The 26727-nt window shown below is 39.1% G+C and overlaps 4 protein-coding genes across 5 annotated transcripts; 2 read left to right on the top strand and 2 right to left on the bottom strand.

Moving 5' to 3' along the window:
- Positions 1-6943: 6943 nt before the first annotated feature.
- fahd1 (fumarylacetoacetate hydrolase domain containing 1) lies at positions 6944-8059 on the bottom strand. The gene has a single exon (XM_034143238.1). It carries the CDS (start codon positions 7972-7974, stop codon positions 7312-7314), a length of 663 nt encoding a protein of 220 aa, XP_033999129.1. The 5' UTR covers positions 7975-8059; the 3' UTR covers positions 6944-7311.
- A 261-nt stretch (positions 8060-8320) lies between these two features.
- hagh (hydroxyacylglutathione hydrolase) lies at positions 8321-11042 on the top strand. The gene is made up of 9 exons (XM_034143231.1): positions 8321-8467; positions 8938-9122; positions 9544-9608; positions 9738-9855; positions 9940-10048; positions 10233-10336; positions 10451-10552; positions 10657-10736; positions 10840-11042. Exons 1-9 carry the CDS (start codon positions 8401-8403, stop codon positions 10937-10939), a joined length of 930 nt encoding a protein of 309 aa, XP_033999122.1. The 5' UTR covers positions 8321-8400; the 3' UTR covers positions 10940-11042.
- Positions 11043-12121: 1079 nt separating this feature from the next.
- On the bottom strand, positions 12122-16357 carry narfl (nuclear prelamin A recognition factor-like). Its single transcript, XM_034143219.1, is given in 12 exon segments — positions 12122-13213; positions 13395-13552; positions 13774-13911; positions 14000-14072; positions 14158-14287; positions 14364-14482; positions 14929-15063; positions 15182-15311; positions 15429-15572; positions 15661-15720; positions 15722-15757; positions 16292-16357. Coding segments are annotated over 12 exon segments (1431 nt in total). The 3' UTR covers positions 12122-12971.
- Positions 16358-19499: 3142 nt separating this feature from the next.
- e4f1 (E4F transcription factor 1) lies at positions 19500-26236 on the top strand. Of its 2 annotated transcripts, none has more exons than XM_034143212.1 (14): positions 19500-19630; positions 19883-19992; positions 20074-20158; positions 20502-20686; positions 20840-20960; positions 21050-21202; positions 21411-21607; positions 22427-22720; positions 22993-23098; positions 23268-23485; positions 23604-23802; positions 23898-24058; positions 25004-25066; positions 25218-26236. In XM_034143212.1, the coding sequence occupies exons 1-14, from the start codon at positions 19534-19536 to the stop codon at positions 25590-25592; spliced, it is 2364 nt and encodes a 787-aa protein (XP_033999103.1). In that variant the 5' UTR covers positions 19500-19533; the 3' UTR covers positions 25593-26236. The 2 variants fall into 2 exon arrangements, with proteins under 2 accessions (XP_033999103.1, XP_033999102.1); XM_034143211.1 differs by having other exon boundaries at positions 23895-24058.
- Positions 26237-26727: the final 491 nt, after the last annotated feature.

Below are 26727 nucleotides of genomic sequence, written 5' to 3'. Positions count from 1 at the left end.
CATTCAGTAATAGGCCAAAGCAAAAAAAGATTAAATCAAAGCCATTGACATTGAGCTTGGTTTTTGGAAATGCGGCTTCTTGCATTAGCATGCTCTTGCGTGTCTTCGTGCTGTGCACACACGCACACACACGCACACACACACACACACACACACACACACACACACACACACACACACACACACACACACACACACACACACACACGCACACGCACACGCACACACACACTCACACACACGCACACACACTCACTCTCTAATCATCTTGCCTCCTCCCGTTGCCTATTCAAGTCAGTATTTCTGTCACATTCACTCACTGTTTTATATGTCTGGCATCAGTTTTTAGAGAGCCTTGCTAAAAATGTAAATGTGCTTGCCTCACTTCATCTGTGCCAACTTTTATTACTGCATTACCAGTCACAGTGATAGCTGCCTATTCACTGTGCCAGCCCAGCAGCCGGCATTAAAGATAACTGATTTCCCATTCTGCCATCTGCAAAATGCATTAGTAGCAATGTAAGAGGGACAAGCCCAGTCGTTTAGTCTCATTAAATCAGCAGAACATTCGGCATAATCTAGGGTTGTCACTAAACACTGGTAATGATGTGATAAATTCGATTGAGGTAAAGGAAGAAAGAGAAAGGAAAATAGTGGAATGACAGAGAATAGGATAAAAGCGAGACGGGAAGATGAGCGTTGGAATTCATCCAAATGAGCTACTGCACATGTAATAAACCATAACTTCATCAAACTCTCTCTTTCTCATGTTTGGACATTGCTTGTGGTGTCCCCCAGGGGTCAGTGTTGGGTCTTAAATTGTTTATACTGTATATCAATGACATATGTAGAGTATCCAATGTACTGAGGCTAGTTTTGTTTGCTGATGATACAAATATATTCTGTTCTGGGGAGAATTTAAAACAGCTAGTGGAGAACATAGAAAATGAAATGCACAAATTAAAAACATGGTTTGACAAAAATAAACTATCATTAAACTTGAGTAAAATAAAATGAATGCTGTTTGGTAAACATAGAACAAAAACACAAATGCAAATAAAAATAGATGGGGTTGAAATTGAAAGAGTTCAAGAAATGAAATGTCTGGGGTAAAGTTGGAAATTACACATAAATCATGTACAATCAAAGCTGTCAAGAAGCATTTCCATACTAAACAAAGTAAAACAAGTTCTAGATCAGAAATCACTTCGCATTCTCTACTGTTCACTAGTCTTACCATATCTGAATTACTGTGCTGAAATCTGGGGCAATAACTACAAAAGTTCTATACATGCAGTATCTATTCTACAAAAAAAAGCCATACGAATCATTCACAATGCCAAATACCTTGATCACACTAACGAATTATTCCTGCAGTCAAAATTGTTAAAATGTACAGACCTGGTAGAATTCCAAACGGCACAAATCATGTTTAAGGCTAATAATAACGTTTTACCAGGAAACATCCAAAAAGTATTCACTCAACGAGTGGGGGGATATAGTTCAAGGAGACAATTTCAATTCAAAATTCATAGGGTCCGTACAACCAGAATAACTTTTTGTATCTCAGCCTGTGGAGTGAGACTATGGAACAGCGTGAATGTGGAGCTAAAGCGATGTCCAGACATTAACCAGTTCAAGAGGAAATACAGAGAAATTATTTTCTCGAGGTACAGGGATGGGGAAGGTGTTTGACTATGTGTATATGTGTGAGTAAGGTGTGCACACTACTTACTCACACACATACACATATATACATATATGTGTATGTGTGTGAGTAAGGTGTGCACACTACTTACTCACACACATACACATATATACATATATGCACATATACATATGTATATGTGCATATATGTATATATGTGTATGTGTGTGTATGTATGTGTGTATGTACATATGTGTATATGTATATATGTCAATCAGATTAATAATAATAATAATTAATAATAATGATCATTATTGCAGATTATAGATTATAAATAAATCATTTAGGGACAAGGGGGTGAGATTAAATAAATTATACTTCTTCTCACTCCTTTTCGAACACTAGATGTGGGACTGTTTATGTTGCTAATGCTGTTGTTGTTGTTGTTGTTGTTGTTGTTGTTGTAAATGTCATTTTTTTGTTTTGATTTCTCTTACATGACTATGCACTGCAACATTTGTTTTGTTTTGTAATTATTTATTTTACTTGTTCGAAATAAAATGTATCAATCAATCAATCTTTGCTGTCTTTGCACATATTAATGTGTATTAGCTCATGAACAGCCAGCCTCCTGTTGTGGATCCCACAGGAATCTGTAGACACCACCAGCACTTGGTCATGTTTTATTACTCAATCACTATTATAGGTGTATGGCAATTCACACAATTATAATGTAACTGAGTTGAGTAAAGGGTTGTCACAGGCTTGCTCTACAAGATATCCTCACTGGGCTTAATAACCACAGCAATGCATTGTTTATCATATTTTCAGCAAAAAACATATATAATTGTTTTTACATTCTGGACTGGTCATAAACCAAAAGTAGTTAGGTTGCAATTACAAGAGAATGCAACAAGAAAAAAAGTCAAATTTTAAAGTTAAGGGTTTAATTTTGAACACAAACAAACAACTTCAGAGGTTCAGACAACAAAACTACCTGGTTTGGTTTAGGAAAAGAGTAGTGTTTACATTTAAATAACCACATTTGTTAAGTAGAAGTAACATTTTACATTGTGTACACAAAGAAAAAAAATGTTAGTTTCACAGGGGACTACTGTAACAGCAAAACACCCAAACATGTTTCACTGCTTGGTAAAAGTAGTCCTGTGTTTTGAGTCCCATCCCTCCAGATGGGTAATTACATCTAGAGGTCTGATAATGCCAATTTAACAGGATGATAACACTCTGATTTGGTGGTTACATATACATTAAGCCAAAGCCTAGATTTAACTGAAGTAAAAAAGTGATTTCAGACTCAAGTCCACCGCTACACAAACCCTAAATGAGAGAAAGACAATATATACTTCTGAATGTGTGTTTGAACTATAGGTTTTCTGCATTACAAATACTCCAAACATCTCAAATGAAATTACAGCGCTTCACTTCTCATGGGTAAAGCAATTTGTTTAGCTTTGGCTGGCATGCAGCTTCCAAGGATTTGAGCCCATAATTTAATGCATGCCATCAATTCCTAGCAGTGCAGATATGTTTGCATGAGTAAAATTGCCCAATGCGGATTGAGTTTCAAGCCACTGTGACTATTAGAGATTAGATGTGATGAGGGATGTATATTTTGTGCGGTGACTCAAATTTGGGAATAATGGGCATATGGCAGACTAATCAGAAACACCCTCGAGGGATAGATGAACCACTCTGAAGACTGAGTTGAAGGAAAAGGGGGGCCTGATTTCTATACAACAGATAAATGTAGGATTAGAGTTTAAAAAGTGGTTTCCCTGTGAGGAGACAGAATGAAGACGGTTCATACTGAGGACTCCACACATTTCCCCCCCGGTACCGCAGTCTCCTTCGATTCAGGGAAGAAATGCTCGGGGATTTTCTCTCTTCTCTGCGGTTTAGGCCTCACAGCATCTTGTTAAATTGTGACTCCAACTTTAATTGATGAGAGAGTAATTTGGGTTAGAGAGATTTTCAAATGCTTATGGTAGCTCATATCAAATTGGGGAACTTTCTAGGGATATGGCGTTAAGGAACTTTTACAATTGGATTTTATAACGTTGTTGTTCTGGACACGTTTCAGTGCATACTTCTTTTGCTATTTTAGACAACAAAATACCAGCCCCAGTCTGCTTTTGGACGGACCTTGATTGTAAAATAGGAACAATCAAAGTTTATGCTTGCACTGTTGCCAAATGGATGGAAATCTTTCACACTTAAAAATGTAACTGCAGAACTAAAAAAATAGCTCTTTTAGAAACATCCTTAACTTTTGGGGAAATGTACACACATCTGTTTGGTAGAAGCAGGCTTAAATATAATGCTGCGTATACAGTATGTTCCATGATACACTGCCCACTTTGCCTTCCACCTGCATCTTCAAACAAAATGTTAACACACTGCATGCAGTCAATCACTCTGAATGAAACAGGCTCGCACCTGGCCTTCATGCATGGATTATTTTCATTTGCCAAAGCACCCATTCATTATTTTACTAAAAAGATTTACAGCCCTGAAGTTGGCATATAAAACAAAATCACATTTTGGCTCTTGATTTGCTTCATGGTGTTAATAATCCCCAACCAGCCACTTGTTACCTCAGGACTTTAGCTCATTGCACTGTAATTGTTCACATGCAGAAGAAATAGTCAAACTCTGTCAATGATTTGGGAAACGTAGGGTAAAGGCAAGGTGTATCCACTGCCAGCAATGTGTTGTCATCCAACTATGCAAACGTGAAGACACATACAGAACAGACACACACAGTAGCCCTTCTGTCTAACCAAAAACAAGTCAAATTAATTGCCTGGCTATGTAAGTGCGTGTCTTTTTGATGTGATATGTCATATAGTCATCCTGTCTGACTCAATCCTTCCAACGGTTGTGCGTGATGATGGTTTTATTCTAAGAATGGCCACACCGCCTCACTGTCTGGTGCAGCACGCAGAGCAAAGGCATCACGAATGGTCCTTTTCTAAACACACACACATTGCCAAATTGTAAATCATTTTAGCATGTTGGACCTTCTAGCCATAAATTACATGTCAAGAGCTGGTGCTTTTATCCGCCAAAAAAATGTCAGGGCAAAGTGTTCTATTTTTCTTATGCTTTTCAGTCATGTAAGAATGGTATGGTGGTATGTGATTTGTTTCAATCATAAAACATACTGTATGTTATGCTATTTCTTCTTTCAAATTAAATAACAACCTCTTCATATAAAGATTAGCTTTACTGTATTATAAAAACATTAATTAATTTTCTTATGCTATCACAATTATGCTCCCCTTCTTGATTCATATGAACCGTGGATGTTCATGCCTGTAATCATGTTCAGGTTGTTTTCCATGTGAATCGAAGAGAGTTGCCCCGGTAACCTCCAGCATAATATATTGCTCTCAACTGATGAACTGATGGTTTCTAACTGATGTTTAAACATGTCTTTAGTAATATTTCATGTGGTATATTACATAAGGTGTAAACATGCCACACTATCAAACACTCATCTATGCCTCCTTATCCTCGAAATACCCTTTACGGTCTATATGTGCACGTGTAATCAGTATGTTAGCAGGCTCACAACTTTATTCCTGCAAGTATTCATAAACTTGAGCATTAGACAAATAAAAAATGTGACTTTAAGGTATTGGATCACGAGAGTTACATGATGCATTTTATTTTAACCGAATTTAATGGCAAACCAATAGAATTTGAAACATTTCACAAGCCACAAATGTCATCCTCATTTTAACCGTAAAAAGTCTGGAAATCAGCAAAGTTATTAAGATTGATCATCTAGGCCAATTGCTTTAGATAATAGAAAGTCTACTTTGTTATTTGTTGTTATGAGATATTACCCTCAAGTTTCTCTGTTGCAGTTACCAGCTGGCTTGATTTTATTTAACAGTTGACATCATTATGTATGAGTTAGATCGGAAGACTGTGGTCTCCACATAATCCCCTCTCCCTTGAAAGCGTCAAATATACCTCCCCAGACTCCCGCTCAATGACAACACACAGCTTCATGTGATGAACGCTTAACCAGAGCTGAGCGTGAGCTTTGAAGCCATTGTTCCAACCTGTGAGTGTGTAATACCTTCAGTCACATGGGGACAATGAACAGTATGATTCATAATCTCATAAAAGACGACACCTGCACATGCCACACTGCACATGGCTCTAACCCTGTTCTAAAAAACAGGCCACGACTACATTTCCCAGATCCCACATCTAATTGCATCTGTCATAACTGCTCTGGTGATGGACACAAATAACCCTGGAGTCCCCTGAAGGCCAGGCTTGGGTCCTGTGAGTCTCAGAGATAACGTGCCCTTAAGGTGTTGGAAGATGATGTACACTGACTCGGGTTTCAGCAGACTGGCCTGGGACAGGTTGATGGAGGCTCTGATTGATCCTGAAAACAGAGAAGCCTGTGGGAGAATTGTAATTGAACCTGGAACAGATGTTGAACAGGCCAGGAAGAATGTGGCTGTAATGAAGGTACAGCCTAAAAGTCAAAATTAAGCGAGATGAACCAGTTTACCAGTTTTATTAAATGGCATTGGCAATGGTAGTCTTTTTGGCATGTTAGATTGTTGTCGGCTGCTAGGTAACATTTACTCTGCAGAGGCAACAGGGTTCACTGTGCAGTTAAAACATTTATCAAACTGTAATCCATAAACTTTCTGAGGAAAACACATCTCAGCTAATCCAACAAGAAGCACAATGTGTTTTAAATTTAAAAATTAACCACAAACAGCCAGTGCCAAACCCTCAACCCTCCCAAACTCCCGCACCAACAGGACTATTTTTCTCAACTTGAACTCAACTGGGATAAACAATACTTCACATTTAAGATTCTGAAGGGAGCACTACATGAATTCAACCTGAGCGACTTTAGGAAATGTCCTTATTATAAAGGACACACTAACCAAAACATAGTAAAGCATAAGCAAAAATACTATTGTTATTATTGTATTTATAATAAATGTCATGCCCGTTATAATGTATCATTTCCATGTACATTATGGAAGGAAACATCCAACATTTTGAGTTATTAACTATACTCAAGCAGTATTTTAAGGTACTTACCATGTACTACACATTTTCAGTGGAAAATATTGTCCTGTTATAATCCAATACATAGTAGGAGCTCTAGTTAGGAGTACAATTGCAGAATCTGATTATTAATACAGTACATAATTTATTAATGTTGACATATTATTGTAGACTAAGCTACCCAGCAATGTATAAAGTAGTTCAAAAATAACCATTACTAGCTGTGACATTGAAATTATGTACACTTTAATGCAACAATAATGAAAATACAATGATATGCTGTGTATTATGCTGAATTTGCTCTGTCTGCTGTGTTTTAATTTAGATAATTATGTCTGAAACAGTGACAATTGGTGTTGAATTATTTCCATTTCCCTGGTTTAGGGAGATAATGCAGATCACAGGTAGATTTGTGAGATCATTCAATGTAAATACACGGTTTACTGTACAAGGCAGCATCAGACATATAGTTTGGTGGCACAACACTGCCATCTGCTGATCCACAAATGAAAATAAAGAAATAGTTTACAATCAGGTTGAATCACTCTCTTTTTAAGAGTCTGGGTATTTATTTTGTTTATTTGTTTCCACTACTTTTCTTGTCTGTCCACTCTGAAGCTCATGGTGACAACGTCCTGGATCCCAGCCTGCAGCTGATCATGCTCCTGCACGGCGGACACTCCTTTAGGGGTCCCGGTCAGGATGAGATCCCCCTCCTCCAGGGTGATGAACTCGCTGATGTAGCTGATGAGATAAGGGATGGAGAAAATCATCTGGGAGGTGCAGCCGTTCTGCCGGAGCTGGTCGTTCACCTTCAGCCACAGGGTCACGTTCCCCGGGTCAGGGATGCGCTCTTTGGGGATGAACTCACTGACGGGACAGGAGGTGTTGAAAGCTTTGGCCCGAGTCCACGGCAGACCCTTGGATTTACACACATCCTGGACGTCCCGGGCTGTCATGTCCAAGCACAGAGCATAGCCTGCAACATGCTCCATAGCAGCGGACTCAGGGATGGCCGTGCCCCCTTTCCCGATCACCACCCCTAACTCCACTTCATGGTGCAGGTTGTTGGAGTACCGGGGCACCAGGATGGAGGAGCCCTCTCTGACATATGCAGAAGGTGGCTTCAGAAAAAGGATAGGCTCTGTAGGAATCGCATTTTTCAGCTCTTTGGCATGGTCTGCATAGTTTCTGCCAACACAAATGATCTTCCTCCCCCATTCCCAGAATCGAGATATATTTTGTGCCGTCATTGTGGAGAAACGTGTAGGTTTTCAGCAGCTTTGAGGCTGTCAGAACCAGTGAACCGTCAACTAAACTTTGACCGACCCTGAAACGAGATTTTCTAAGCTACGGCAAGCCTGAAAGGACATACAGTAAACTCAAATAAATATTACAGCTGTTAAAACAATGCATTTTAAGTGTATCAGTGCTCAATTATACAATAAGTAGGCTATCATTTACATCTACCTGTTTGTATATTTAAAGAAGTATAAGTTAACACACATATCTACAAATAACACATATTTTTGTTTTTATATTGATTATTCAGGATCCACGCCCCCGTACATGATTGGTGCAGCCTGTGAGGTTAAAGTTGAAGAGGAAACGGACACGGAAATAAACCAAACTTTTCTGGTTTACACAACAATTGAGGTTAGCCTTTATCTGCTGTTATTATGTTATTCAAGTCACTCGTAGGGAGTGCCTGCACTCTGCTTGGAGCAACAACAGCGTTCAAATTAGGTAAGTCCCCACTAACTTACAGTTCGTAAACATCTCATTTCGCACGTTAGCTTGCGTATTTATATGAATGTTAACTTGTTACGGATGGATAAGTTGTTTTTTGTTATGGTCGAAAAAAGAGAGCTGTCAATTGAACTGAGTTACCCTGTCGGAGCAAACATCTGCACCTCATTACATAACATTATCCTTAACAGTCATGATAGGCTGTAGCTAGGTGGAAATCATGTAATGCATTTTAGCATTGAAGCTAACGTCGTTCACTTTGTTTTGTTAGCTTACAGGTTGAATACTTGGCTATATTAGCATTCGTTTCCGGTATGTCTGGCTGCATAAAATAAACATAATTTAGTTTAAGGGTCTCTGTTATAAAATCATAGAATTGTATGGCTATAAGATTGATTATTTAACACTAAGAGAGAGAGCGTCCTCATGTCAGTCTGTCTAATGTTTACGTATATCTTCTCATGAAGCACCGTTGGAAGTAAAGGCCCAGGCAGCTGCCCTCCTTCACAGCGCAGTGAGGAAGTCCTCTCTGGTGGAACAAGCAAGCATGAAGATTGAACTTCTCCCAGCTCTCAGTGACAACTACATGTACCTCCTGATAGATGAGGAATCCAAAGAAGCTGCTGTGGTTGACCCTGTGGAGCCAATAAAGGTACGTGCCTTATATTATATTGATGTTACCAACATATTTGCTCTTTTAATTGATCACTATCCCCACTATGTGTCCCGTATGTCTATTCTACATGATTGCAGACACAGTTGTGTATAACTACATATATTTACTTACTTACTATATACTTCATACACTTCTCATTTTATTATGTATATGATGTTGCCATTTAGGGCAACATTTTGCAAACCTACCATTGATAAATACATTTTTTATGATGTAAATCAGAATTAAATTGCAAATGATCACATTCGGGATGTAAGAAAGAACACTGTAAGAAAACACACTATCGGCTTGATAGAGGTTTTAAACAATTATCAAGATTATTGTTGAATCATTTAGATTTTAATTGATTGAATCATTTTATCACGTATGCAGTTTGACCCTTTAATGTTTTCAACAGGTTATGGAAGCTGTGAGAAAACATGGCGTAAAACTCACAACTATTCTGACCACTCATCACCACTGGTGAGATGCAATTTATCGTTTTTTTTTTTAAACATAGTGTTAGACAGGCTACCATTAGACATGCATGAAACGACCCTTCTGCTGAATCAAAGAGTGGTAAACAATACACTGATTATTTTCTCTCCTCAGGGATCATGCTAGTGGAAATGAAAAGATGGTTAGGTTAATGCCAGGGCTGAGGGTCTACGGAGGAGATAACCGAGTGGATGCAATTACAAAGAAAGTCTCTCATTCCAAAAATTTGAAAGTAAGACAATCAAACTGTCTATTCTACGCTATATATAAATCATCACCTGCCTGATGTTTGCTCACTGGTGTCATTCTTTCTCAGGTTGGATCACTCAATATCAAATGCCTGTTCACACCATGTCACACAACTGGTCACATCTGCTACTATGTTACGAAAGAAGACAGCACAGACCCCCCAGCTGTTTTCACGGGTATGTCAAATCCAGGAGATCAGATAAAAGGCACAAATAAATACCAGGTGATACTGGAGACAATGAAGTCTCTGACAAAGCTTTTAAATCTGTAAAGTTGACCAATAAGTATTGATACAACAGCTTTAACAGGACATCACTGCATCACATGTGACCTTTTTAATGTCCCTTTTTTCCCATGCAGGAGACACGCTGTTTATGGCCGGTTGTGGTAAATTCTTTGAGGGTACAGCAGAGCAGATGTACAAAGCCTTGATAGACATTCTGGGACAACTGCCTCCAGAAACTGTAAATATCTCTTCACTAATATCAGTATAAAGGGTACTTTGAAAGTCTAAACTTCATATTATGATAACGTATACTCAAACTGTATGACTAACCTCGATGTGTTTGTGTTTTAAGCGTGTTTATTGCGGTCACGAGTACACCGTCAGCAATCTGAAGTTTGCGCGTCATGTGGAGCCAGACAATGAAGTCATTCAGGAGAAGCTAGCATGGGCAAAGGTATTTAACTGATGTGTCACATCATGGCAATTATTGCCTCAATCAAATGATCAGCCTATGAAAAAAGTGATAATTAAAACAACTTTTGCATCTGTGTTTTGTAGGAGAAATGCAGCAACGGGGAACCTACCGTCCCTTCTACTTTGGCGGAAGAATTCACATTTAACCCCTTTATGAGAGTCAAGTATGTGCAACTTGATTAAATACTAGTTATTAGTGATTTACTGACAACACATGTGTCTGTATAGTTTTGTTTTGAGCTAATTACAGTTATTTGTTTAATTCAGAGAGAAGTCCGTGCAAGACCATGTCAAGGAGACGAGCCCGATTGAAACCATGAGAAGTCTCCGGAAAGAAAAAGATGGCTTCCGTGTGCCCAAGGAGTGATTTCCAGTGTACTCATGCTGAATGGTTCTTTACTGTTTAAAACACTGCAAGCTGTCAATAGTGAAGTACAGAATAAATATCTACAATTCATCTTCAAACAATATAATCATATCTACGACATTCTCTCTTAGGCAATGCACACATATCTTTTCATCATTATATTCAGCCCTCATATGGCTAGGAACTTGTTTTAATTATATTTGGTTTGTACGGATGAAATTGGTGCGGTAGGTTTAAGGAAAATTTAGATTTTAATTGAGTGCTTGAAATGAGAAAGTTTGATCATGTGTAAATCTGAGTATAAGGGTCTATTTAATGTTATTTTATAATATTAAATCAATGTTAAAACTACAATTGTAGTTAGTTTGTACAAAAGTGTTTCAAATCAACAACTTAAAGTGGATCTATCATGCTATATTTGAATAATATAGTGTAGGACCATACATAATATATATAAGGCATATTTATACTTTTTTTTTTTTCAAAATACCAAACAGATCATGCATTTTAGCCATTTTTTTTTTTATTTAGCCTTTATTTATACAGGTGCCATGCCTCATTTTGCTCAATTTGACATTTTTTAGCTCTGTTTTTGCAAGGGCTGATTCTGTGAGAACAGCACCACCTACAGGCCTGGCATATGTACTACAGCGTCTCCAGCGCTTTCGAACGGCAATGGCCGTGGCTGTCTCCTCCTGATAGGTGGACGTCAGGACAGTGTTCAAATCTGGATCAGTTTTTATCAGATCCGTTGCAGCCCCTTTTTTAGAGATTTGGGTATGGAGGAAAATAGAGAGGGTTGTGTTTTCTGACACTTGGTGAGTTCCCTGGAACACCGGGGACACATATTCATGTATAAAAGACGTACAAAAGTGCATTTTGCATGATAGGTCCCCTTTAAATAAGACGGGGAGATGCTTGAGGAACAAATGTTGGAATGTGTAAAGTTTCTTTAAATTCATTAAAAAATGACTTGATTGGTATTAATGCTTTATTGTGACTTTTCTTTCCATTTTGGCTTGAAAGCTATTCTGATTGTTCATTATGTAATTTTGGCAGAATTTAATTTAAAGCATTGTGAGCAAAGCATTGTCTACGTGGTATCACTACTGTTGCTTTCACATGAAGTGTTCAATACAGCGAATGCTCTTTTGCATGTAAAGTACAATCTTACAACGAATATTGAATGAAAATAGCAACAACACATGTTTATTTGAAGTTAGTAGAAATAAAAGTCCTGCTTTCAAAAAGCACTCAATTGAAAATATTGTATTTTCATAAATATCATTTTTTGGAGTATTGCAAGAACATTTACATGTAGTTGTAAGTTACAACTAAACATGGGTATTTTAGGCCTTGAATTACTAAATTAATTTGTGTATAATTAAGACTGCATGTCACCATTTTTCTTTAGAACAGGAGTCTATAATGTTGCACCCATAAATTCTACTAGAGTAAAAATATCATACTGTGTACATTACTAATGTAAATCTTTAATTTCTTCACAATGTGATCAAATCTTCACTTTGTGCTTAAAGTTGCACAACCGATTCAAGATTATTCAATAATGTCTTTATCTAAATTCTGTTGGATATATTCCATTAAAATATATAAAACAAGTCTACAATTAAATAAAGTCTTTATTTCTCATTGCACATAATCATAAGGTTAAATAAACAAGGAATGATTATATTTAGCTCTGTCATTTCAGCTGCCACAAAAATGTATTATTTACTATTTATACATTTGAAAGGACAAAAGACAATCGGTCATACGATGTGAACTTAATTTGGCTCCGGCATCGTGTGTATTATCTATACCCCCTGTCTTTCGATTTGCCAAACAAACAACTTTTAGAGGAGCGAAACAGTGGTTTGAAAGGTTATTTGCATACATTAATCCAGCTTGTATTCAACATTGCCCATAACCCTTCTGTTCTCTCTAAAGAATTACAAAAATAGTCACACATTGGGACGGTGCTGTGGTGTTTGATGAAAAACTCTGCTTATCATGGATTACACCAAAGCTTTCTTCACCACTTCATAGTAAGTCCATTAATCATCTTCTCCACCGCGTGGTAGTGTGTGTGCAGCAGCTCTTTGGCTCTCTCCTCCCCCACACTGTGCAGCCAGGACTGGTACAGCTCGGCCACACGGGTGTCTTCTTCTGGCGATAGCGTGCGCTCTTCCTTGTAGAGATTCTCAACCTTCTGGAGGAGCTCCTTTGGGTTCTGACCAGGTAAGGGCTTCACCTGTCCTCCGCCATTTATACAGCCTGAATAATAACAAGAGGTAATGGGAAGCATGCTGAGTTTATCCCTTAAATGTTCTTGCAGACATCATACATCAAGTTTGTAAATCAGTGCTTATTATTTTCTTGTTTTGGGCAATTTAATGGAGCAAAGGTGCATAAGCACACATCAAGGAAAAGTTTTCATCCTCAAATTCGACTTTACCTGACGGACATGCCATTACTTCCACAAAGTGGTAAGGCGACTTCCCCCTCTTTAGCTTCTGCACCAGGTTCTGGATGTTGCGGAAGCCGTATGTGGAAGCAAAGCTCAACTGGACAACTCCATCTTTCTCTAAAGTCACTTCCTGGAAATCTTTATTCCTGTGGCAGAGGGGTTGAGGTGGAAGAACCAGATTAGACTGAAAATTCTATAGACGAGGTGCAAGACAAGTAGGCCGATACAATTCATCTTTAAACAGATGATTTGCCCTTTTTTGCCTGTACATAAAAAGCATCTTAAACATGTATTTGTACTGGACCAAGGATTGACTGTTCCACAAAATGACCACAAGGCTGTTTCGGTTCTGATGGGACAGACTCACCTTAGGGTCTTGTAAGTGAGCTCCTTAACCTCCTCTCCAAACAGCTGCTTGGCAGCGTAGGTGAAGACATGATGGAGGTAACCCCCTGACCCACTCCCAGAATGGCTCAGGAACTCATCCTCACTCACACTGCTGAACCTGGGTCACAAATAATATGTAGTGTGAGTTAATTTATTCTTATGGAAATCTGCTATGGCTAATAGAAGAAAAACATCACAGAACTTACATTGTATCTAGAGGAGCAGGTTCCACATCTTTCAGAGACACATTTTTCTCCTCAAGCATTTTCTGAACCTCTCCTATAGGAAACATCAGTGAAGTATAATATGAGAAAATGCTCCACATTTAAAGAGGCAAACAGCATCATAAGAGTAATTACTGTACCAGATGTGATGACACAGTCCACTTCTCGAGTCTCAGCTTCATTTAGGTAGAAGTCTGACCTCGAGGCCTCTAGTTTCTTGTCAAAGCAGGGCATTACTGCCACATGGTAGATCTGCTGTGGACTCAGCCCCTAACAACACACAGATCAATGTCAACTAAACATTTTATAAATTAGAATTATAATCCAAATTCAAGACGTGCAGTACCTGTTGTTCAGCAAAATGGCCTTTAACCAGAGAACCCATCATCTGCTGAGGGGAGCGAGTGGTACTAATGTAAGGAAGGATCATCTCCCCATGGGTCTTCTCTGCATAGCAAATCCAACCTGAGCAACACACGCATACAGATAATTCATACATGAGCAATGGGAGATGTCTTCAAGCAAACATTGAAATCATATAAATGAAGGTTGTATTATCTGACCAAAGTGAATTTTATCAAGCAGATAACGTTGTTTGGTCCACAACGAATATAAAGATGATTCCTCAACACAGCTACATACGAGTGAATTGTGTTTTATATACTTTCACATTATATTAATCAATGGAATTTCACATTGTTAGAATAAAAATTGCTATACAGAAAGGGTACACAATCAGCACCATTTACAAGCCGCGTTGGTATAATATGAAAAAGAAAAGTCGATTTACTTCACCACCAGCCAAGAAAGAAAAACAAATGTTTGTACAATGCAGACAAATGAGGATGTCACGCTACAAAAGCCCTTCAGAACGCTCCAACATGATACATAGAGGGTTTGTTTTGGAATACCTGGACAGGCCGATGTCAGCATGGGCAGAGTCTTGCTGTCCTGCTCCTTCCTCTTGAAACGCTTCACAAACTCTCTCTGGCTCTCTAGCAGGCTGAAAGTCCGACTAAAGCTTGTGTCAAACACATGATGAACCCCTGCAATAATGATGACAATCTTTAGTGACTTTGTCTGCCTAAATCAGCCTTTCATTTACATTTCCAGTTTTTCTTTGAGTTGTGTAGGACTTGAGAAGAATATAATTGTATCACTCACCAATGCCTTTAAAGAAAGAAGTAAGCCTCCTGCCTGCCTCAGTACTGCTGAGGTCAAAGTGTGCAGCGATGGAGGCTCTGGACTGCGGTGAAACGGACACCACCACAACCTTTTGCTCTTCAGCGTTGGCCTGTGGAGGGTGTTATATATACCGTGAAACCAGCAATTATCACATTCCAAAGGCTGCAATGGCAAAGTAACCGGACACATACTACACAAGCATTCGAACACATCCGTCCATCTCTACCTTGTTGTTGTGAAGCACTTTGAGGAGCTCCTCGTGGCTTTGCTGTGTGATGAGGACGCTCTCAGCTGAGGTGATGCAGCCGCTGCAGGCCAAACAGTCTTCCAGTGTGATCTTTGCTTTCTCCAGCTTCTGTTTCCCTCCATCCTGCAAACATGAGGTTAATGAATTCAAGGTAAACGCTCATGCAACACCTATATTTTACGTAAAGGGAATGTTTGGGCTAGATACTAACCTTGTTGACCTGGACATAACTGCCATCATCTTCTATCTGAATTTTGGCCACCGATTTACCGAGTTTTTTTTTCTATTTTCACAGGTTTGACGCATTCCTGAAAAACAGAAACCACACTTGTAAACACAACTACAAAATACTTATCTTTGATTATTTTTTATGAACTTTAGGAAGACAGCAATTTATAACACTATCCAAATACCCCTATCTGAACTGAGGGAGAGCAACAAAAGGATAGATAATGAATAATTCAAAAACAAGTTATTACCTGTTAACTAACTAGCTCCAACCTCTGTCTTCGTAGTTACATAAATGCTAACATTAGCAGCAAGCTAACTACTTAGCACATTTTTATATTTTAACGCAGGCTTGTTGTGTTACCATTAACTGTTAAATGAATAAGCCAACAGCGCTATATGGTGAGTTTTTGTCAAGCTTTTATTAAGTATTTATTATAAAGGTTAAAAGTGGATGTCATATCAGCAGCACTGATATGACATCTAATGCTCGCTATTTTCAGTATGTTTTCGCTATCTGCTGCATTTATATAGGGCGTAAATCATTAGTGTCAACGATGCTATTTTAAGATACTTATTATGAATATGTTAGAATGTTATATTAGCTCAACTACCTGAGAGGGAGTGATAAAATCATCGAGATCTGTCAACTGCAGCACGCCGCTGAACTGAGAAGCCATTTTTACTGCCGTAAAGCGTTTGTTGTTTACTGTTGTGTCGTGAATAGTTATCCTTGATTCAACTCCAACATGGACAAACCTCCCTATAAACCACCTGGCTGTTGCAGTGCTTTCCTTTCATCTTTAACAGTTTGGACTTAATGGTCTTGTACAGCCTCCTTATTTCTCTGAGCAAGTTAACCTGCAAGAAAATTACAGTAAGCTATCAAAATTAAATATGTTTTCTAACTGTGAAAATATACGAATTTATGCCTGGTATGGCCTTCACCACCTATCTTTGTGTGATGGTTAACCATGTTTTACCATTATTAAATACATATTTACATTTAGAGGTTCTTTAAGGGGGAAAATGCAATATTATCCATAAATCCCCCTCAAATCAATGTTTCTGACTGAACCTTTGACCACATCCTGATGAAACTGTATCAACTGTAAAGGCCTTTAAGTCAATATTAAATGCCTTAGGTATTCTGTACAAATAACAAAGTAAAACACTGTAAAAATATCCTTCACCAAAATAGGTAAAGAGCATAACATGGAGCCTCACATCAGTTTTTTTTCTTTTTCTGTGATATAGACTCTTAATCTATAGAAATTGAAATGTTATCTCTTTAAATTACTATGAGAAAGTATAGACGGTTAGAACAAAATACAATTTCGTCAGGATATTTACGCATGAATCCTTGACCTGCATGCACAGTGGCTTTTGGGCCCTTGATAAAATTAGTATGTAATATGTAGTGACGTATCTGTATATGTACGCAATGTTTCTGCATACTCTACAGACGAAGAGCAGTTGTGCTTGAAACATCACCTTGGTGTAATTAATATTGGACTATAGAGCATGTGAAAGCAAATACATTTTTTATTCCATGGCCCCACATCTGTCCCACGCTTGAATAGATTAATTGACAGCTCTGATCATTTTGTAGTATTTTTACTTTTGGATATGTTTTCAATGTTTTAATAAGCATTTTGATATTACCGCGTTATCCATCGTATAGCCATGGCATAAAGATACAGATGCAGATAATCTTTGACAGACATATTAGTATTATCAGATAAAATAGATAACGTTCAATAATAAATATTTAAAGGTCCCATGTCATGCTTTTCCGGTTATTACCCGTCCCCTTGTGTGTTATGAAGGTTTTTATGCATGTAAACGGTCTGCAGAGTCAAAACCCTCAAAGTACACCCTGGAGGGAGTAAAACTCTAACACAGAAAAGACCTCCCCAAAACGCCGTTGGAGATTTATCATGTTCTTCCTGGGCATCGTGACGTCTGGATACCCAGTAGCCACGCCCAGAGCTATGACGCGATACGGTCATGCGGTACCCGGAACCAAATGGACCAATCCGTGGAGCCGTTACGTTACGTCCGCGGAGCCGTTACGTTAAGCCCCCGCTGATTGGTCCAAATTGACCAATCCACGGACTTCCTCACACACACATCTGTGTGCAGGGAGCAGGCAGCTCTGCTGATTTCTCCTCCCTGGCTGCAGGCTGATAACAGACAGTTGGGATCGCGGCGAAATTCTCTCTGCAGACCCATTCTCACAGCGTTTATCAACCTTTTTCTCACTCAATATCAATATCGGCTGTGACTTTGTGTGTGCTCAGGATGAGTTTGGCTGTGTTTCGCTGTCGCTAAACAAGGAAACCACACCTCCACGGAGCTCAGCGCGATTCACAACGTCCCGACCAATCAGAGCACACTGTGCTCACAGGGAGGGTGGGGGCTGGAGCTATAGAGAGGCGAAGTCCCTCCCCTTCCGGTGGGACTCATGGGACCTTATTTCGGAAAAAGTTTGTATTGAAGTCAATGGAGAGAGAAAGATTATCTTTCGATCCTGTTTGAATTGTGCCACGAATTACACATATGATGTTTGTCAATCTTAAATAATAATTTCCATGTCAAAAAAGTCACAGTTTGTCGTAAAACTGTTGAAATATAAGACTATGAAAAATAGGCAACTAGAAAGACTACAAATCCCAGAATCTCGGTCCCGCATGCTGGCTCTTACGGAACCGACTAACTCCCCTTTTGTGTATGTTACAGCTCTCAACTTGCCCAGACTTGTAGTGATTTTCACCTCTTTTAATACTTTTTGCCTTATTCTGAAAGAAAGAAGTAACGGCCGTTTTGGTGTGTGGTGCGAGACGGGAGATGTAGTTCATTGAGCGGTTTCACACAAAAAAAGTGTTACTTCACAGTTTTACGACACATTTTTATTTTTTTGTCTTGTAAAATTATCTTTTAAATTGACAAACATCATATGTGTAATTCGTGGCACAATTCAAACGGGATCGAAAGATAATCTTTCTCTCTCCATTGACTTCAATGCATAACTTTTCCGAAATAAGGTCCCATGGAGCTCAACCGGAAGGGGAGGGACTTCGCCTCTCTATTGGAGCTACAACGAGCCGTTAAAGGCAGAGAGTGAAATTCAGTGAATACACGTAGTTTACAGAGATGCTGTATGAGAAACCAATGTGAGTTTGGAAAATTGCACAATATAAATCTATTCTAGTAGACCTCAACAATGGAATTATGATCAGTGGAAATGGCCATGACATGGGACCTTTAACATATAAAGGGATCCAAAGAAGCCATCTTTGTCATTTGTCGAAATGTATTTCAGACCGTTTAATGCACTATAAGAAAAAATGTGATCAAAGTATGTTTTCTTTTTATGTATAGGTTAACAATATAATGATGAATGAAACAGTAATACTTTAAATGAAATAGATGCATAGGTTAATATATATATACAAGTAATTAATGGGATGAACGTAAAACTAAATAAAAATAATATGAACACACCAGAAGTCAACATTAATTTCTTGTCTTAAAACAAAGATCCATTTCTTTCTCGAAAACATTAAAACAAAACAGGGTTTTCTTTAGCAGATACACTTTAAAGAATGTAACACAGCATACAAAATAAGATGTATTAGAATATACTCTTACATATATTGTGTTGGACCTTAAACACACACACAATTCAAGCATATTATTATGCTAGAAATCTTCATTAAAAAATAGTTTCTTGTTGTCATCCCTCTATCTATGATAAGAGGCACGCACGCGCCCTTGTGTTGTTATGACTACGCGGTCGTAAATCCGCCATGTTTTCGCTCCTTTATAGCTGCGTTGCGACAGAGACGGAGACATGAATGTAGAAAATAATCATACGGCAGAAACAGAGAGGGAGCAAACGACGGACGGCAACGAGACGATCACCATCCAGACAACACTAGGAGATGAAGGTTTACTCTCTTACTTTCTGAATCAAGACTGAAATATTTATAGATATTGTGTTTGGGCCTAGCTCACTTCCTCCATCATGAAATGTTGCTAGCAGCTAACTGCCATTAGCAACAACATAAGCTAGTTGTTTCCCCGCTGCAGCTTTACTCAGTTTAGAAGTCCATTCAGTGAGCAGTTTACATCAGCTAGGTGGCACAGATACTTAACAAAGTTGTCTCATGCTGTATTGTGCATTTCTTTTTGCCTGTCAGATGAAGATGTGCACAAATGTGGACGCTGTCAGACCGAGTTCTCCACGCTGGAGGCTTTCATCCAGCACAAGCTGCAACAAAACTGCAAACGCGTGGAGGCCAACCAAGAGGTATGGACTGTGGTGTGTGTGGTTTAATATCCAGTTTACACTTTAAACTGCAGTATCGAATACATATCTATGTTTTACCAGGTTACTGCAGCAAATGGAAGTTCTTCTTCAGAGGTGAAAACAGCTAAAGGTGCATCCTCAGATGAGCGAGTGAAGATCACTAACGGTGGGTCAATATTAAAGCTGAATCTAAATTGTATCATCATATATTTGCCAATTATTGTGAAAGAAACATCAACATTTCCTCCAGAGGACAAGGTGACTTATGTTTGAACCAACCATCAGTGCAAAACTAAAATACATACTGTTCACATCAATGTAATGCATTGAATGAATCCACACATGTGTGAAGCTGAGATGAGCAAATGTTTATTATTTTTGCTTTAAGTTTACCTAAGTATAAATTACCTAAACAAATGTTGTATTGGTTCATCCATCATTTTGGTTCAACCTGTAAATTAGATTCTCCAGGGGGGCTACATTGTAATTTGTATCTTTATTTCACACAGATGAAAGCAGTGGTACTTTTGGCAGAGGTAGCAGGAAGAAAATAGTTTCACCCAAAGTCAATGACCAATCCGATGGGACGGAAGGATCCTTATCGGACAATGCTGAGAGTGACAAGTCTGTTGTTTACAAAGTTAACCAGGAGGGACGCTACATTTGCCAACTTTGTGACAAGACATTTAAAACTGTAAGTCCTAAAATGTATTTGTGTTTAACTGGGGACCTGAGATCAGATTTCCTTGTCAGAAATATCTTTCATGAATAATACCAGGCTGTGTATTTATTACACTTCATGTTGCCAGTGCTTTTCTTTATGATATGTTATATTTTTACCCTACAGACCAACATCTTGAGAACTCATATGAAAACTCACAGTGACCAGAAGAACTTCTCATGTGACCTATGTGGAACCTCCTTTCGCACAAAAGGCTCCCTGATTCGTCACAATCGTCGTCACACTGGTACAGACAGTTAACAAAGACTGTTTTGTTTATGATTCCATGTCTTCTAAAACACCTTATATGATAACTTTCTTCCTGTTTCCTCATAGATGAGCGGCCGTATCGCTGTACCCTTTGTGGCCAGTCTTTCAGAGAGTCCGGTGCCCTCACAAGACATCTAAAGGCCCTCACACCCTGCACAGAAAAGATCCGCTTTGTTCAGTACAAGGAGATCTTAGTCAGCAAAGATGGTATACAAAAAGGTAAGATTTATACACCAGCTGCTGTTATTTTGTGACAAGTATGTTTGTGTTAAAGAAAGTAGCTTGACGGTCCTTTACAATCTATTCTATCAAAGCAAATACATGGCTATTGATGGAGTCCTTTTATATCAAAGTCGACAATGTACGAGATTGAGAAATAGATTAAGAAAATCCAAGTATCACTGACAGGTCTGTGTGCATTTCACAGGAGTCGATGATGCAGTGGCAGGCCAGCAGCATGAAGTGGTGGTTTTGGAGCGTCAGCCAGAGGAGGAAGAGGTGGAGGAAGAGGGGATGGTAGAGGCTCAGACTGCTGTGGTCAGTGTGGTAGAGGCTGGTTCCCACGAGGTCCTCCATCAGGTCCACTTCACAATGGAGGTGAATGGAACAACGCTGGAGCAACAGGTTAGTAGAGAAACACATTTAGTCCTGCTGTTACCAATCAAATATACACAGAACACATATATTTTCCATAATACTTTTTGGTACATTATTTGCAAAAATAAAGAACATTTAGATTTAGTATGAGATAATTAAGCCTGTAACTTTTATTTTATTTTATTTAACCTTTATTTAACCAGATAAAATCTCATTTACAATGCTGACCTGGCCAAGAAGGCAGCAACGTTACACATTTTTACACATAACACAGACATATAAAATACAGAGAACACAATTAAGTAAACAAAGAAACGAAAAGCAGTCACTACATTGTGCACAATTGGGACAGTAAGAAAGGTACTACTTATTACTGCAAGAGCAGCTGGTGGTAAGGACCTCAGACAAATTCAATTTAAAAGAGGCTATTGGGACAAGTGCCATCAGTTTGAGGCTTGATTGAAGGTCATTTCAAGACCAAGGACCATAATGAAAAAGACTCATTTTTCCAGCTTCAGTCCGCACGGCAGGTACCTGGAACCGTATCCAGGCACTGGATCTGAGGTTGTAAGAGTCACAAACTGGAGCAAATCTGGCACATATATGCAGTGGAAGCTTACCTAAAATGGCTTTATACATTAATAAAAACCAGTGCTGCATCCTACGCATAGTAAGTGAGGACCATCCAGTTAGGCTATAAAGTTTGCAATGATGAGTCGTATAGGGTGCATTTGATGTATATCGCAGTGCAGCATGGTCGAGTGGGTCAAGTTTGGCCAAAACAGTGGGACAGGCAAATCTGAAACTGTCCTCCAACCTTTCATGTTTTCTCTTGCCTGTGGTCAGGTTGTAGTAGATCAGTCTCAAGCTGAAGCGCTGGCCGCGGCTGCAGCAGCTGGAGGCAACCTCATCTGCCAGGCCATCATCAACTCTGGCATCGCCCTGGAGACAGAGGAGGGCGTGGAGGAGGGCGTGGAGGAAGCCGTGGAGGAAGCCGTGGAGGAAGCCGTGGAGGAAGCCGTGGTCGAGGAGACCTCGGAGGCAACGGAGGAGATGGATAAAGAGCATTCTGACTGTCCTGATGAGGATGAAAATTTCACTGAGATCCATATTAAAGAAGAGTTTGAAATGGAAACAGAGGTAAGGATGAGAGTAATAATGGTATTGACCAGTTAACTACTTACATTCTTCTAGCAGTTATGTTTTTGCAATGCTTTGTAAAAAGGGTTCAATTTCTTTCTTCTTTTTGAAATATTAGCTATTTATAATTTGTAAGTACTTAGCTTTAAATAACTGACCATATTGCCAACTGACTTAATAATTAATCGTCATTTTGATTTGTTTTTTTTTAAGTTTAAGAAACTGAAAAACTGAACTGAATGTCTTGTTGTCTGCTTTTGATTCTTTTGCAGGAAGCAGGAGATGGACAAACATCTTCAAAAACACACAAGTGTCCACACTGTAGTCGCTCTTTCAAGGGACTGAATTATTTCCGCTTTCATGTCAAGGGCCATTTGGGTAAGTCCAAAACTATAATTCATGACTCACAGCAGCATCACTGTATGCTTCCCTCCTAAAATCCTTTTGATTAACCTTAATCAATATGTGAAATCAGAAGAAAGCACAACTTTATCTTGTTACAAACAAAAATATTAAATTCTTCTCTCTTTCTTTTCTCTTTGTGCAGGTTACAAGCCTTTTAAGTGCACGCTTTGTCACAAAGAGTTTCTAACTGGTTACCTGCTAAAGAAACACATGGAAGTCCATGTCAGTGAGAGGAGGTACAAGTGTGGGGAATGTGGCAAGCTATACAAAACCATTGGGCATGTACGTGAGCACATGAGGGCCCACTCTGATGAAAGACCCTACCGCTGTTCCAGGTGCAACAAGGGGTACAAGACCAAGGTAAATTGTTTGTAGATATTAGTCTTTGTTTTGTATTAAATGCTCAACTTGTATTCATATTACAACATATTTCGTCACCAAGTTATTATTCACAGACGTATCTTTCTGTCTTGCTCAGAATGCCTTACAGGTGCATCAGCGGACCCACGGTGATGAGAAACCTTATGTGTGTCAGTTCTGCTTACGAGGCTTCAGGGAGAAGGGTTCGTTAGTGCGACACATCCGCCATCACACCGGAGAGAAGCCTTTCAAGTGCCCAAAGTGCAGCCGAGGCTTTGCTGAGCACGGGACTCTGAATCGGCATATGCGTGCGAAAGGTCTCTGTAGTTGACAGATCACAATACTTGAAGATTAAATGTACTTGCTGACACAGACAAACATAATAACAACGGCTCTTGTTTCCCACCAGGAGGCTGCCAGAAGGACGGTTGCGGTGAGCAGCAGGAAGTGGAAACGGAGGAGCAGGCGTCGGTGAACAGCCTCGCTACGGCAGCCATCATCTCAGAGGATCCTCATGCCGTCCTGGTGGAGTTCTCCTCAATGGTGGCCGACACACAGGAGTACATCGTCAAGGTGAGACAGGGAATAAGGGTTAACAGAAAGTGGTGTTTCTCCCCTTACTCAGAGTTTGATGTTTGTTAAAGTGTGAATCCTCAGTAATTTTCTTTCTAGATAAAACTTGTTTAAGTGATACATGATGTCACAGGAAGTGTTTTTTATATCAATCAATAGCAGATTATGTGCTGTTACATCACTGATTCAAGTGTTTTGAATCACTTCAATTTGAAGTGAATTGAATAGTTTGCTGATGAGAACGAATTACTTTCTACCGTCTTTTGCAAAGTGCAGATACTTCAAGCTTTGAACACACGTTTCAGGCCTGTTAAAGAGGGTCTCTTGATTGTTTGTAGTTTTTTTATTTCCTCCTGACTATCATTTTTTTGGAAACTGGACCTAACCTTTGCAGATGTTTCCTTTTCTTACAAATTCCACAGTAGAAATAACAATGCTTATGAAGGGAAAATAACTCTTTTTACATTACATTACATGTCATTTGTTAGATGCTTTTATCCAAAGCAACTTACATGCTCAATACTGTGGACAATCCCCACTCTTGACTGTTAAGATAAATGTTCCCAAATACAGTACGCCGGTTTGATCCATGGCTGCAGGAAACAATGGGTTGAAAGTTATTGATTGTGAAAGAGGCTCGACCAAGTATTAACTCCAAAGCTGCACACTGTTATCAAGTAACCGACTGAATACGAGACTTCTCATGTCTGAATGAAAAATAAAGGACTTGACTAGTGGTGGACTATGTAGTTGACAGCAAGTTACACTAAACTTAAATAGCATGCGTAAACAATATCTCCAAAAAGTAGAGCGGATTGTGCTCATTATATTTCAAGGTTCTTATGACTAGAATCAGAACACACATTGAATCAAATGCATGTAATTAATACTTCCTAACATTCTGCTCATATTTGTGATTAACTTTATTTCCCTCATTTCTTTTAGACTCAAACAGAGGAAGACGTGCAAGAAGAAGAGGTAACACTCTTTCAAGACAGCCAAAATGAGGTCAGTATACACAAATACACACACTAGCGCACAAAATGAGATGTGTAGAGTTTATGCAGAGATGAGAATCTAATGATCTGATAAGCACTGTTAATTGGGTTTTCATTATCTTACGCCTCTTCTCCTACCTCTTTTCTACCAAACCTGTCAGATGGGAAACACCATCATGAAAGTGGTGCAGCGAATAGTCAGCCAATCGCAGGCCGCCGGCAACACGGGCAGCCACCAGATCATCGTGCGCAACATGGCGATGGACGAGGAGGGCGCCTCCATCTCTGACTGCGGGGACACCATCACCATCGCTACACCAGAGAGCCTGACGGAGCAGGTGGCCATGACGCTGGCCTCAGCCATCAGTGACGGCACGCTACTGGCCACGACGGGTACCGTGGAGACGGCAGATGGGACAGTAACTATGCTGACAACTGAAGAGACAGTGGAGGAGGGAATACACATGGTGCAGCAGCAAGAGGAATACGTCATCACATCCCCAGAGGAGGTGGAGATACAGACTGTCATTGTATGATCCACGGGGTTACTGACTATGGACTGATACATTTGGCTGGACTTTCCCTGTAGCCGAGAACTGTGTAGAGTTTATGTAAGCTCATGTGTGAGATTTGATAACTTAACAAAGGCCAAAGTGTTTCTAAAGTTTATAGCTACATAATTAGAACAAAAGATGTGAAACCTAAAGAATGAGTGGGCATGAGGACTATCATGTTTTAGTTTTTGTTCATTTATTTAATTGCACTGCATTCAGTATGCCTCCTATTTTGTTTAGGTGCATATCTCTTGTTAGGTGGTACAAACTGAACATTCTTTGCCTTTAATCTTTGTTCCTGTAGCCTGGTCTCCTTTATTTGCTGCAGTCAAAAAATGAAATTTCTTTGTATTTTAATACCTAAATCGGCATCATTCCGCAGTGTTTCTGCTCTCAGATGTTCTTTTCACCTTCAAATTGAAATGTGATGCCTTTTTGAAGACGGACCGATCAACAACTGTGGCGTGTGCCTGCCTGTTTAAGGCCATTTAAGGAGACCATTAACCTCCCATAGTGCAGTGTTAAAGCATAATGCATCTTTAAGCATGACAGATACACCAGAAACTAACATTTGGTCCGTTTACTCGAGCAGAGTTTGCATCAAATAAATGCTATTTTCTTATAAAGTTGGCTCTCATTTATCTTTGTTGCTATCATGATTTTTGTCTGACCCTTCAGTGTGTGAAATCTATCAAAATGATATAGAGAGAAGCAACCAAATACTTGGTTATTACTTGGTTACTGTAAATGGTGATGTCTTGCTATTTCCAATCTACCTTACCCTGTCCTGTCTGCAAGTTTAATCATGTTGTATTATTGTTGTTAGCATTTTATCATCCTGTGCAGCGGTCTTCTTCAATGTATTCTCTTTTTTTAAAGAAGTGTGTAGCTGTAGAGAGAATTTCATCTTCCATCTCATCGTGGGAATAACACCTGCTTTAAAAGCACGCACACCTGCCAGGTAAAACACAGCAACCTCTGGGACACATGTACTCTCCAGACTTGTTCTTTCTGATGTTGTGTTGTAAACTTTATAAATAATTGCCCTGCTACACTTATTTCACCAAGCTGATTGTCTAAGCTGAAATATTACATGCAACTTTTAGCATATATCTGC

This window comes from Trematomus bernacchii, unplaced genomic scaffold, assembly GCF_902827165.1.
Source record: "Trematomus bernacchii unplaced genomic scaffold, fTreBer1.1, whole genome shotgun sequence".
Lineage (NCBI taxonomy): Eukaryota > Metazoa > Chordata > Actinopteri > Perciformes > Nototheniidae > Trematomus > Trematomus bernacchii.
The sequence above is the reverse complement of the archived record's forward strand: the minus strand, read 5'-3'. Positions and strand labels throughout refer to the sequence as shown.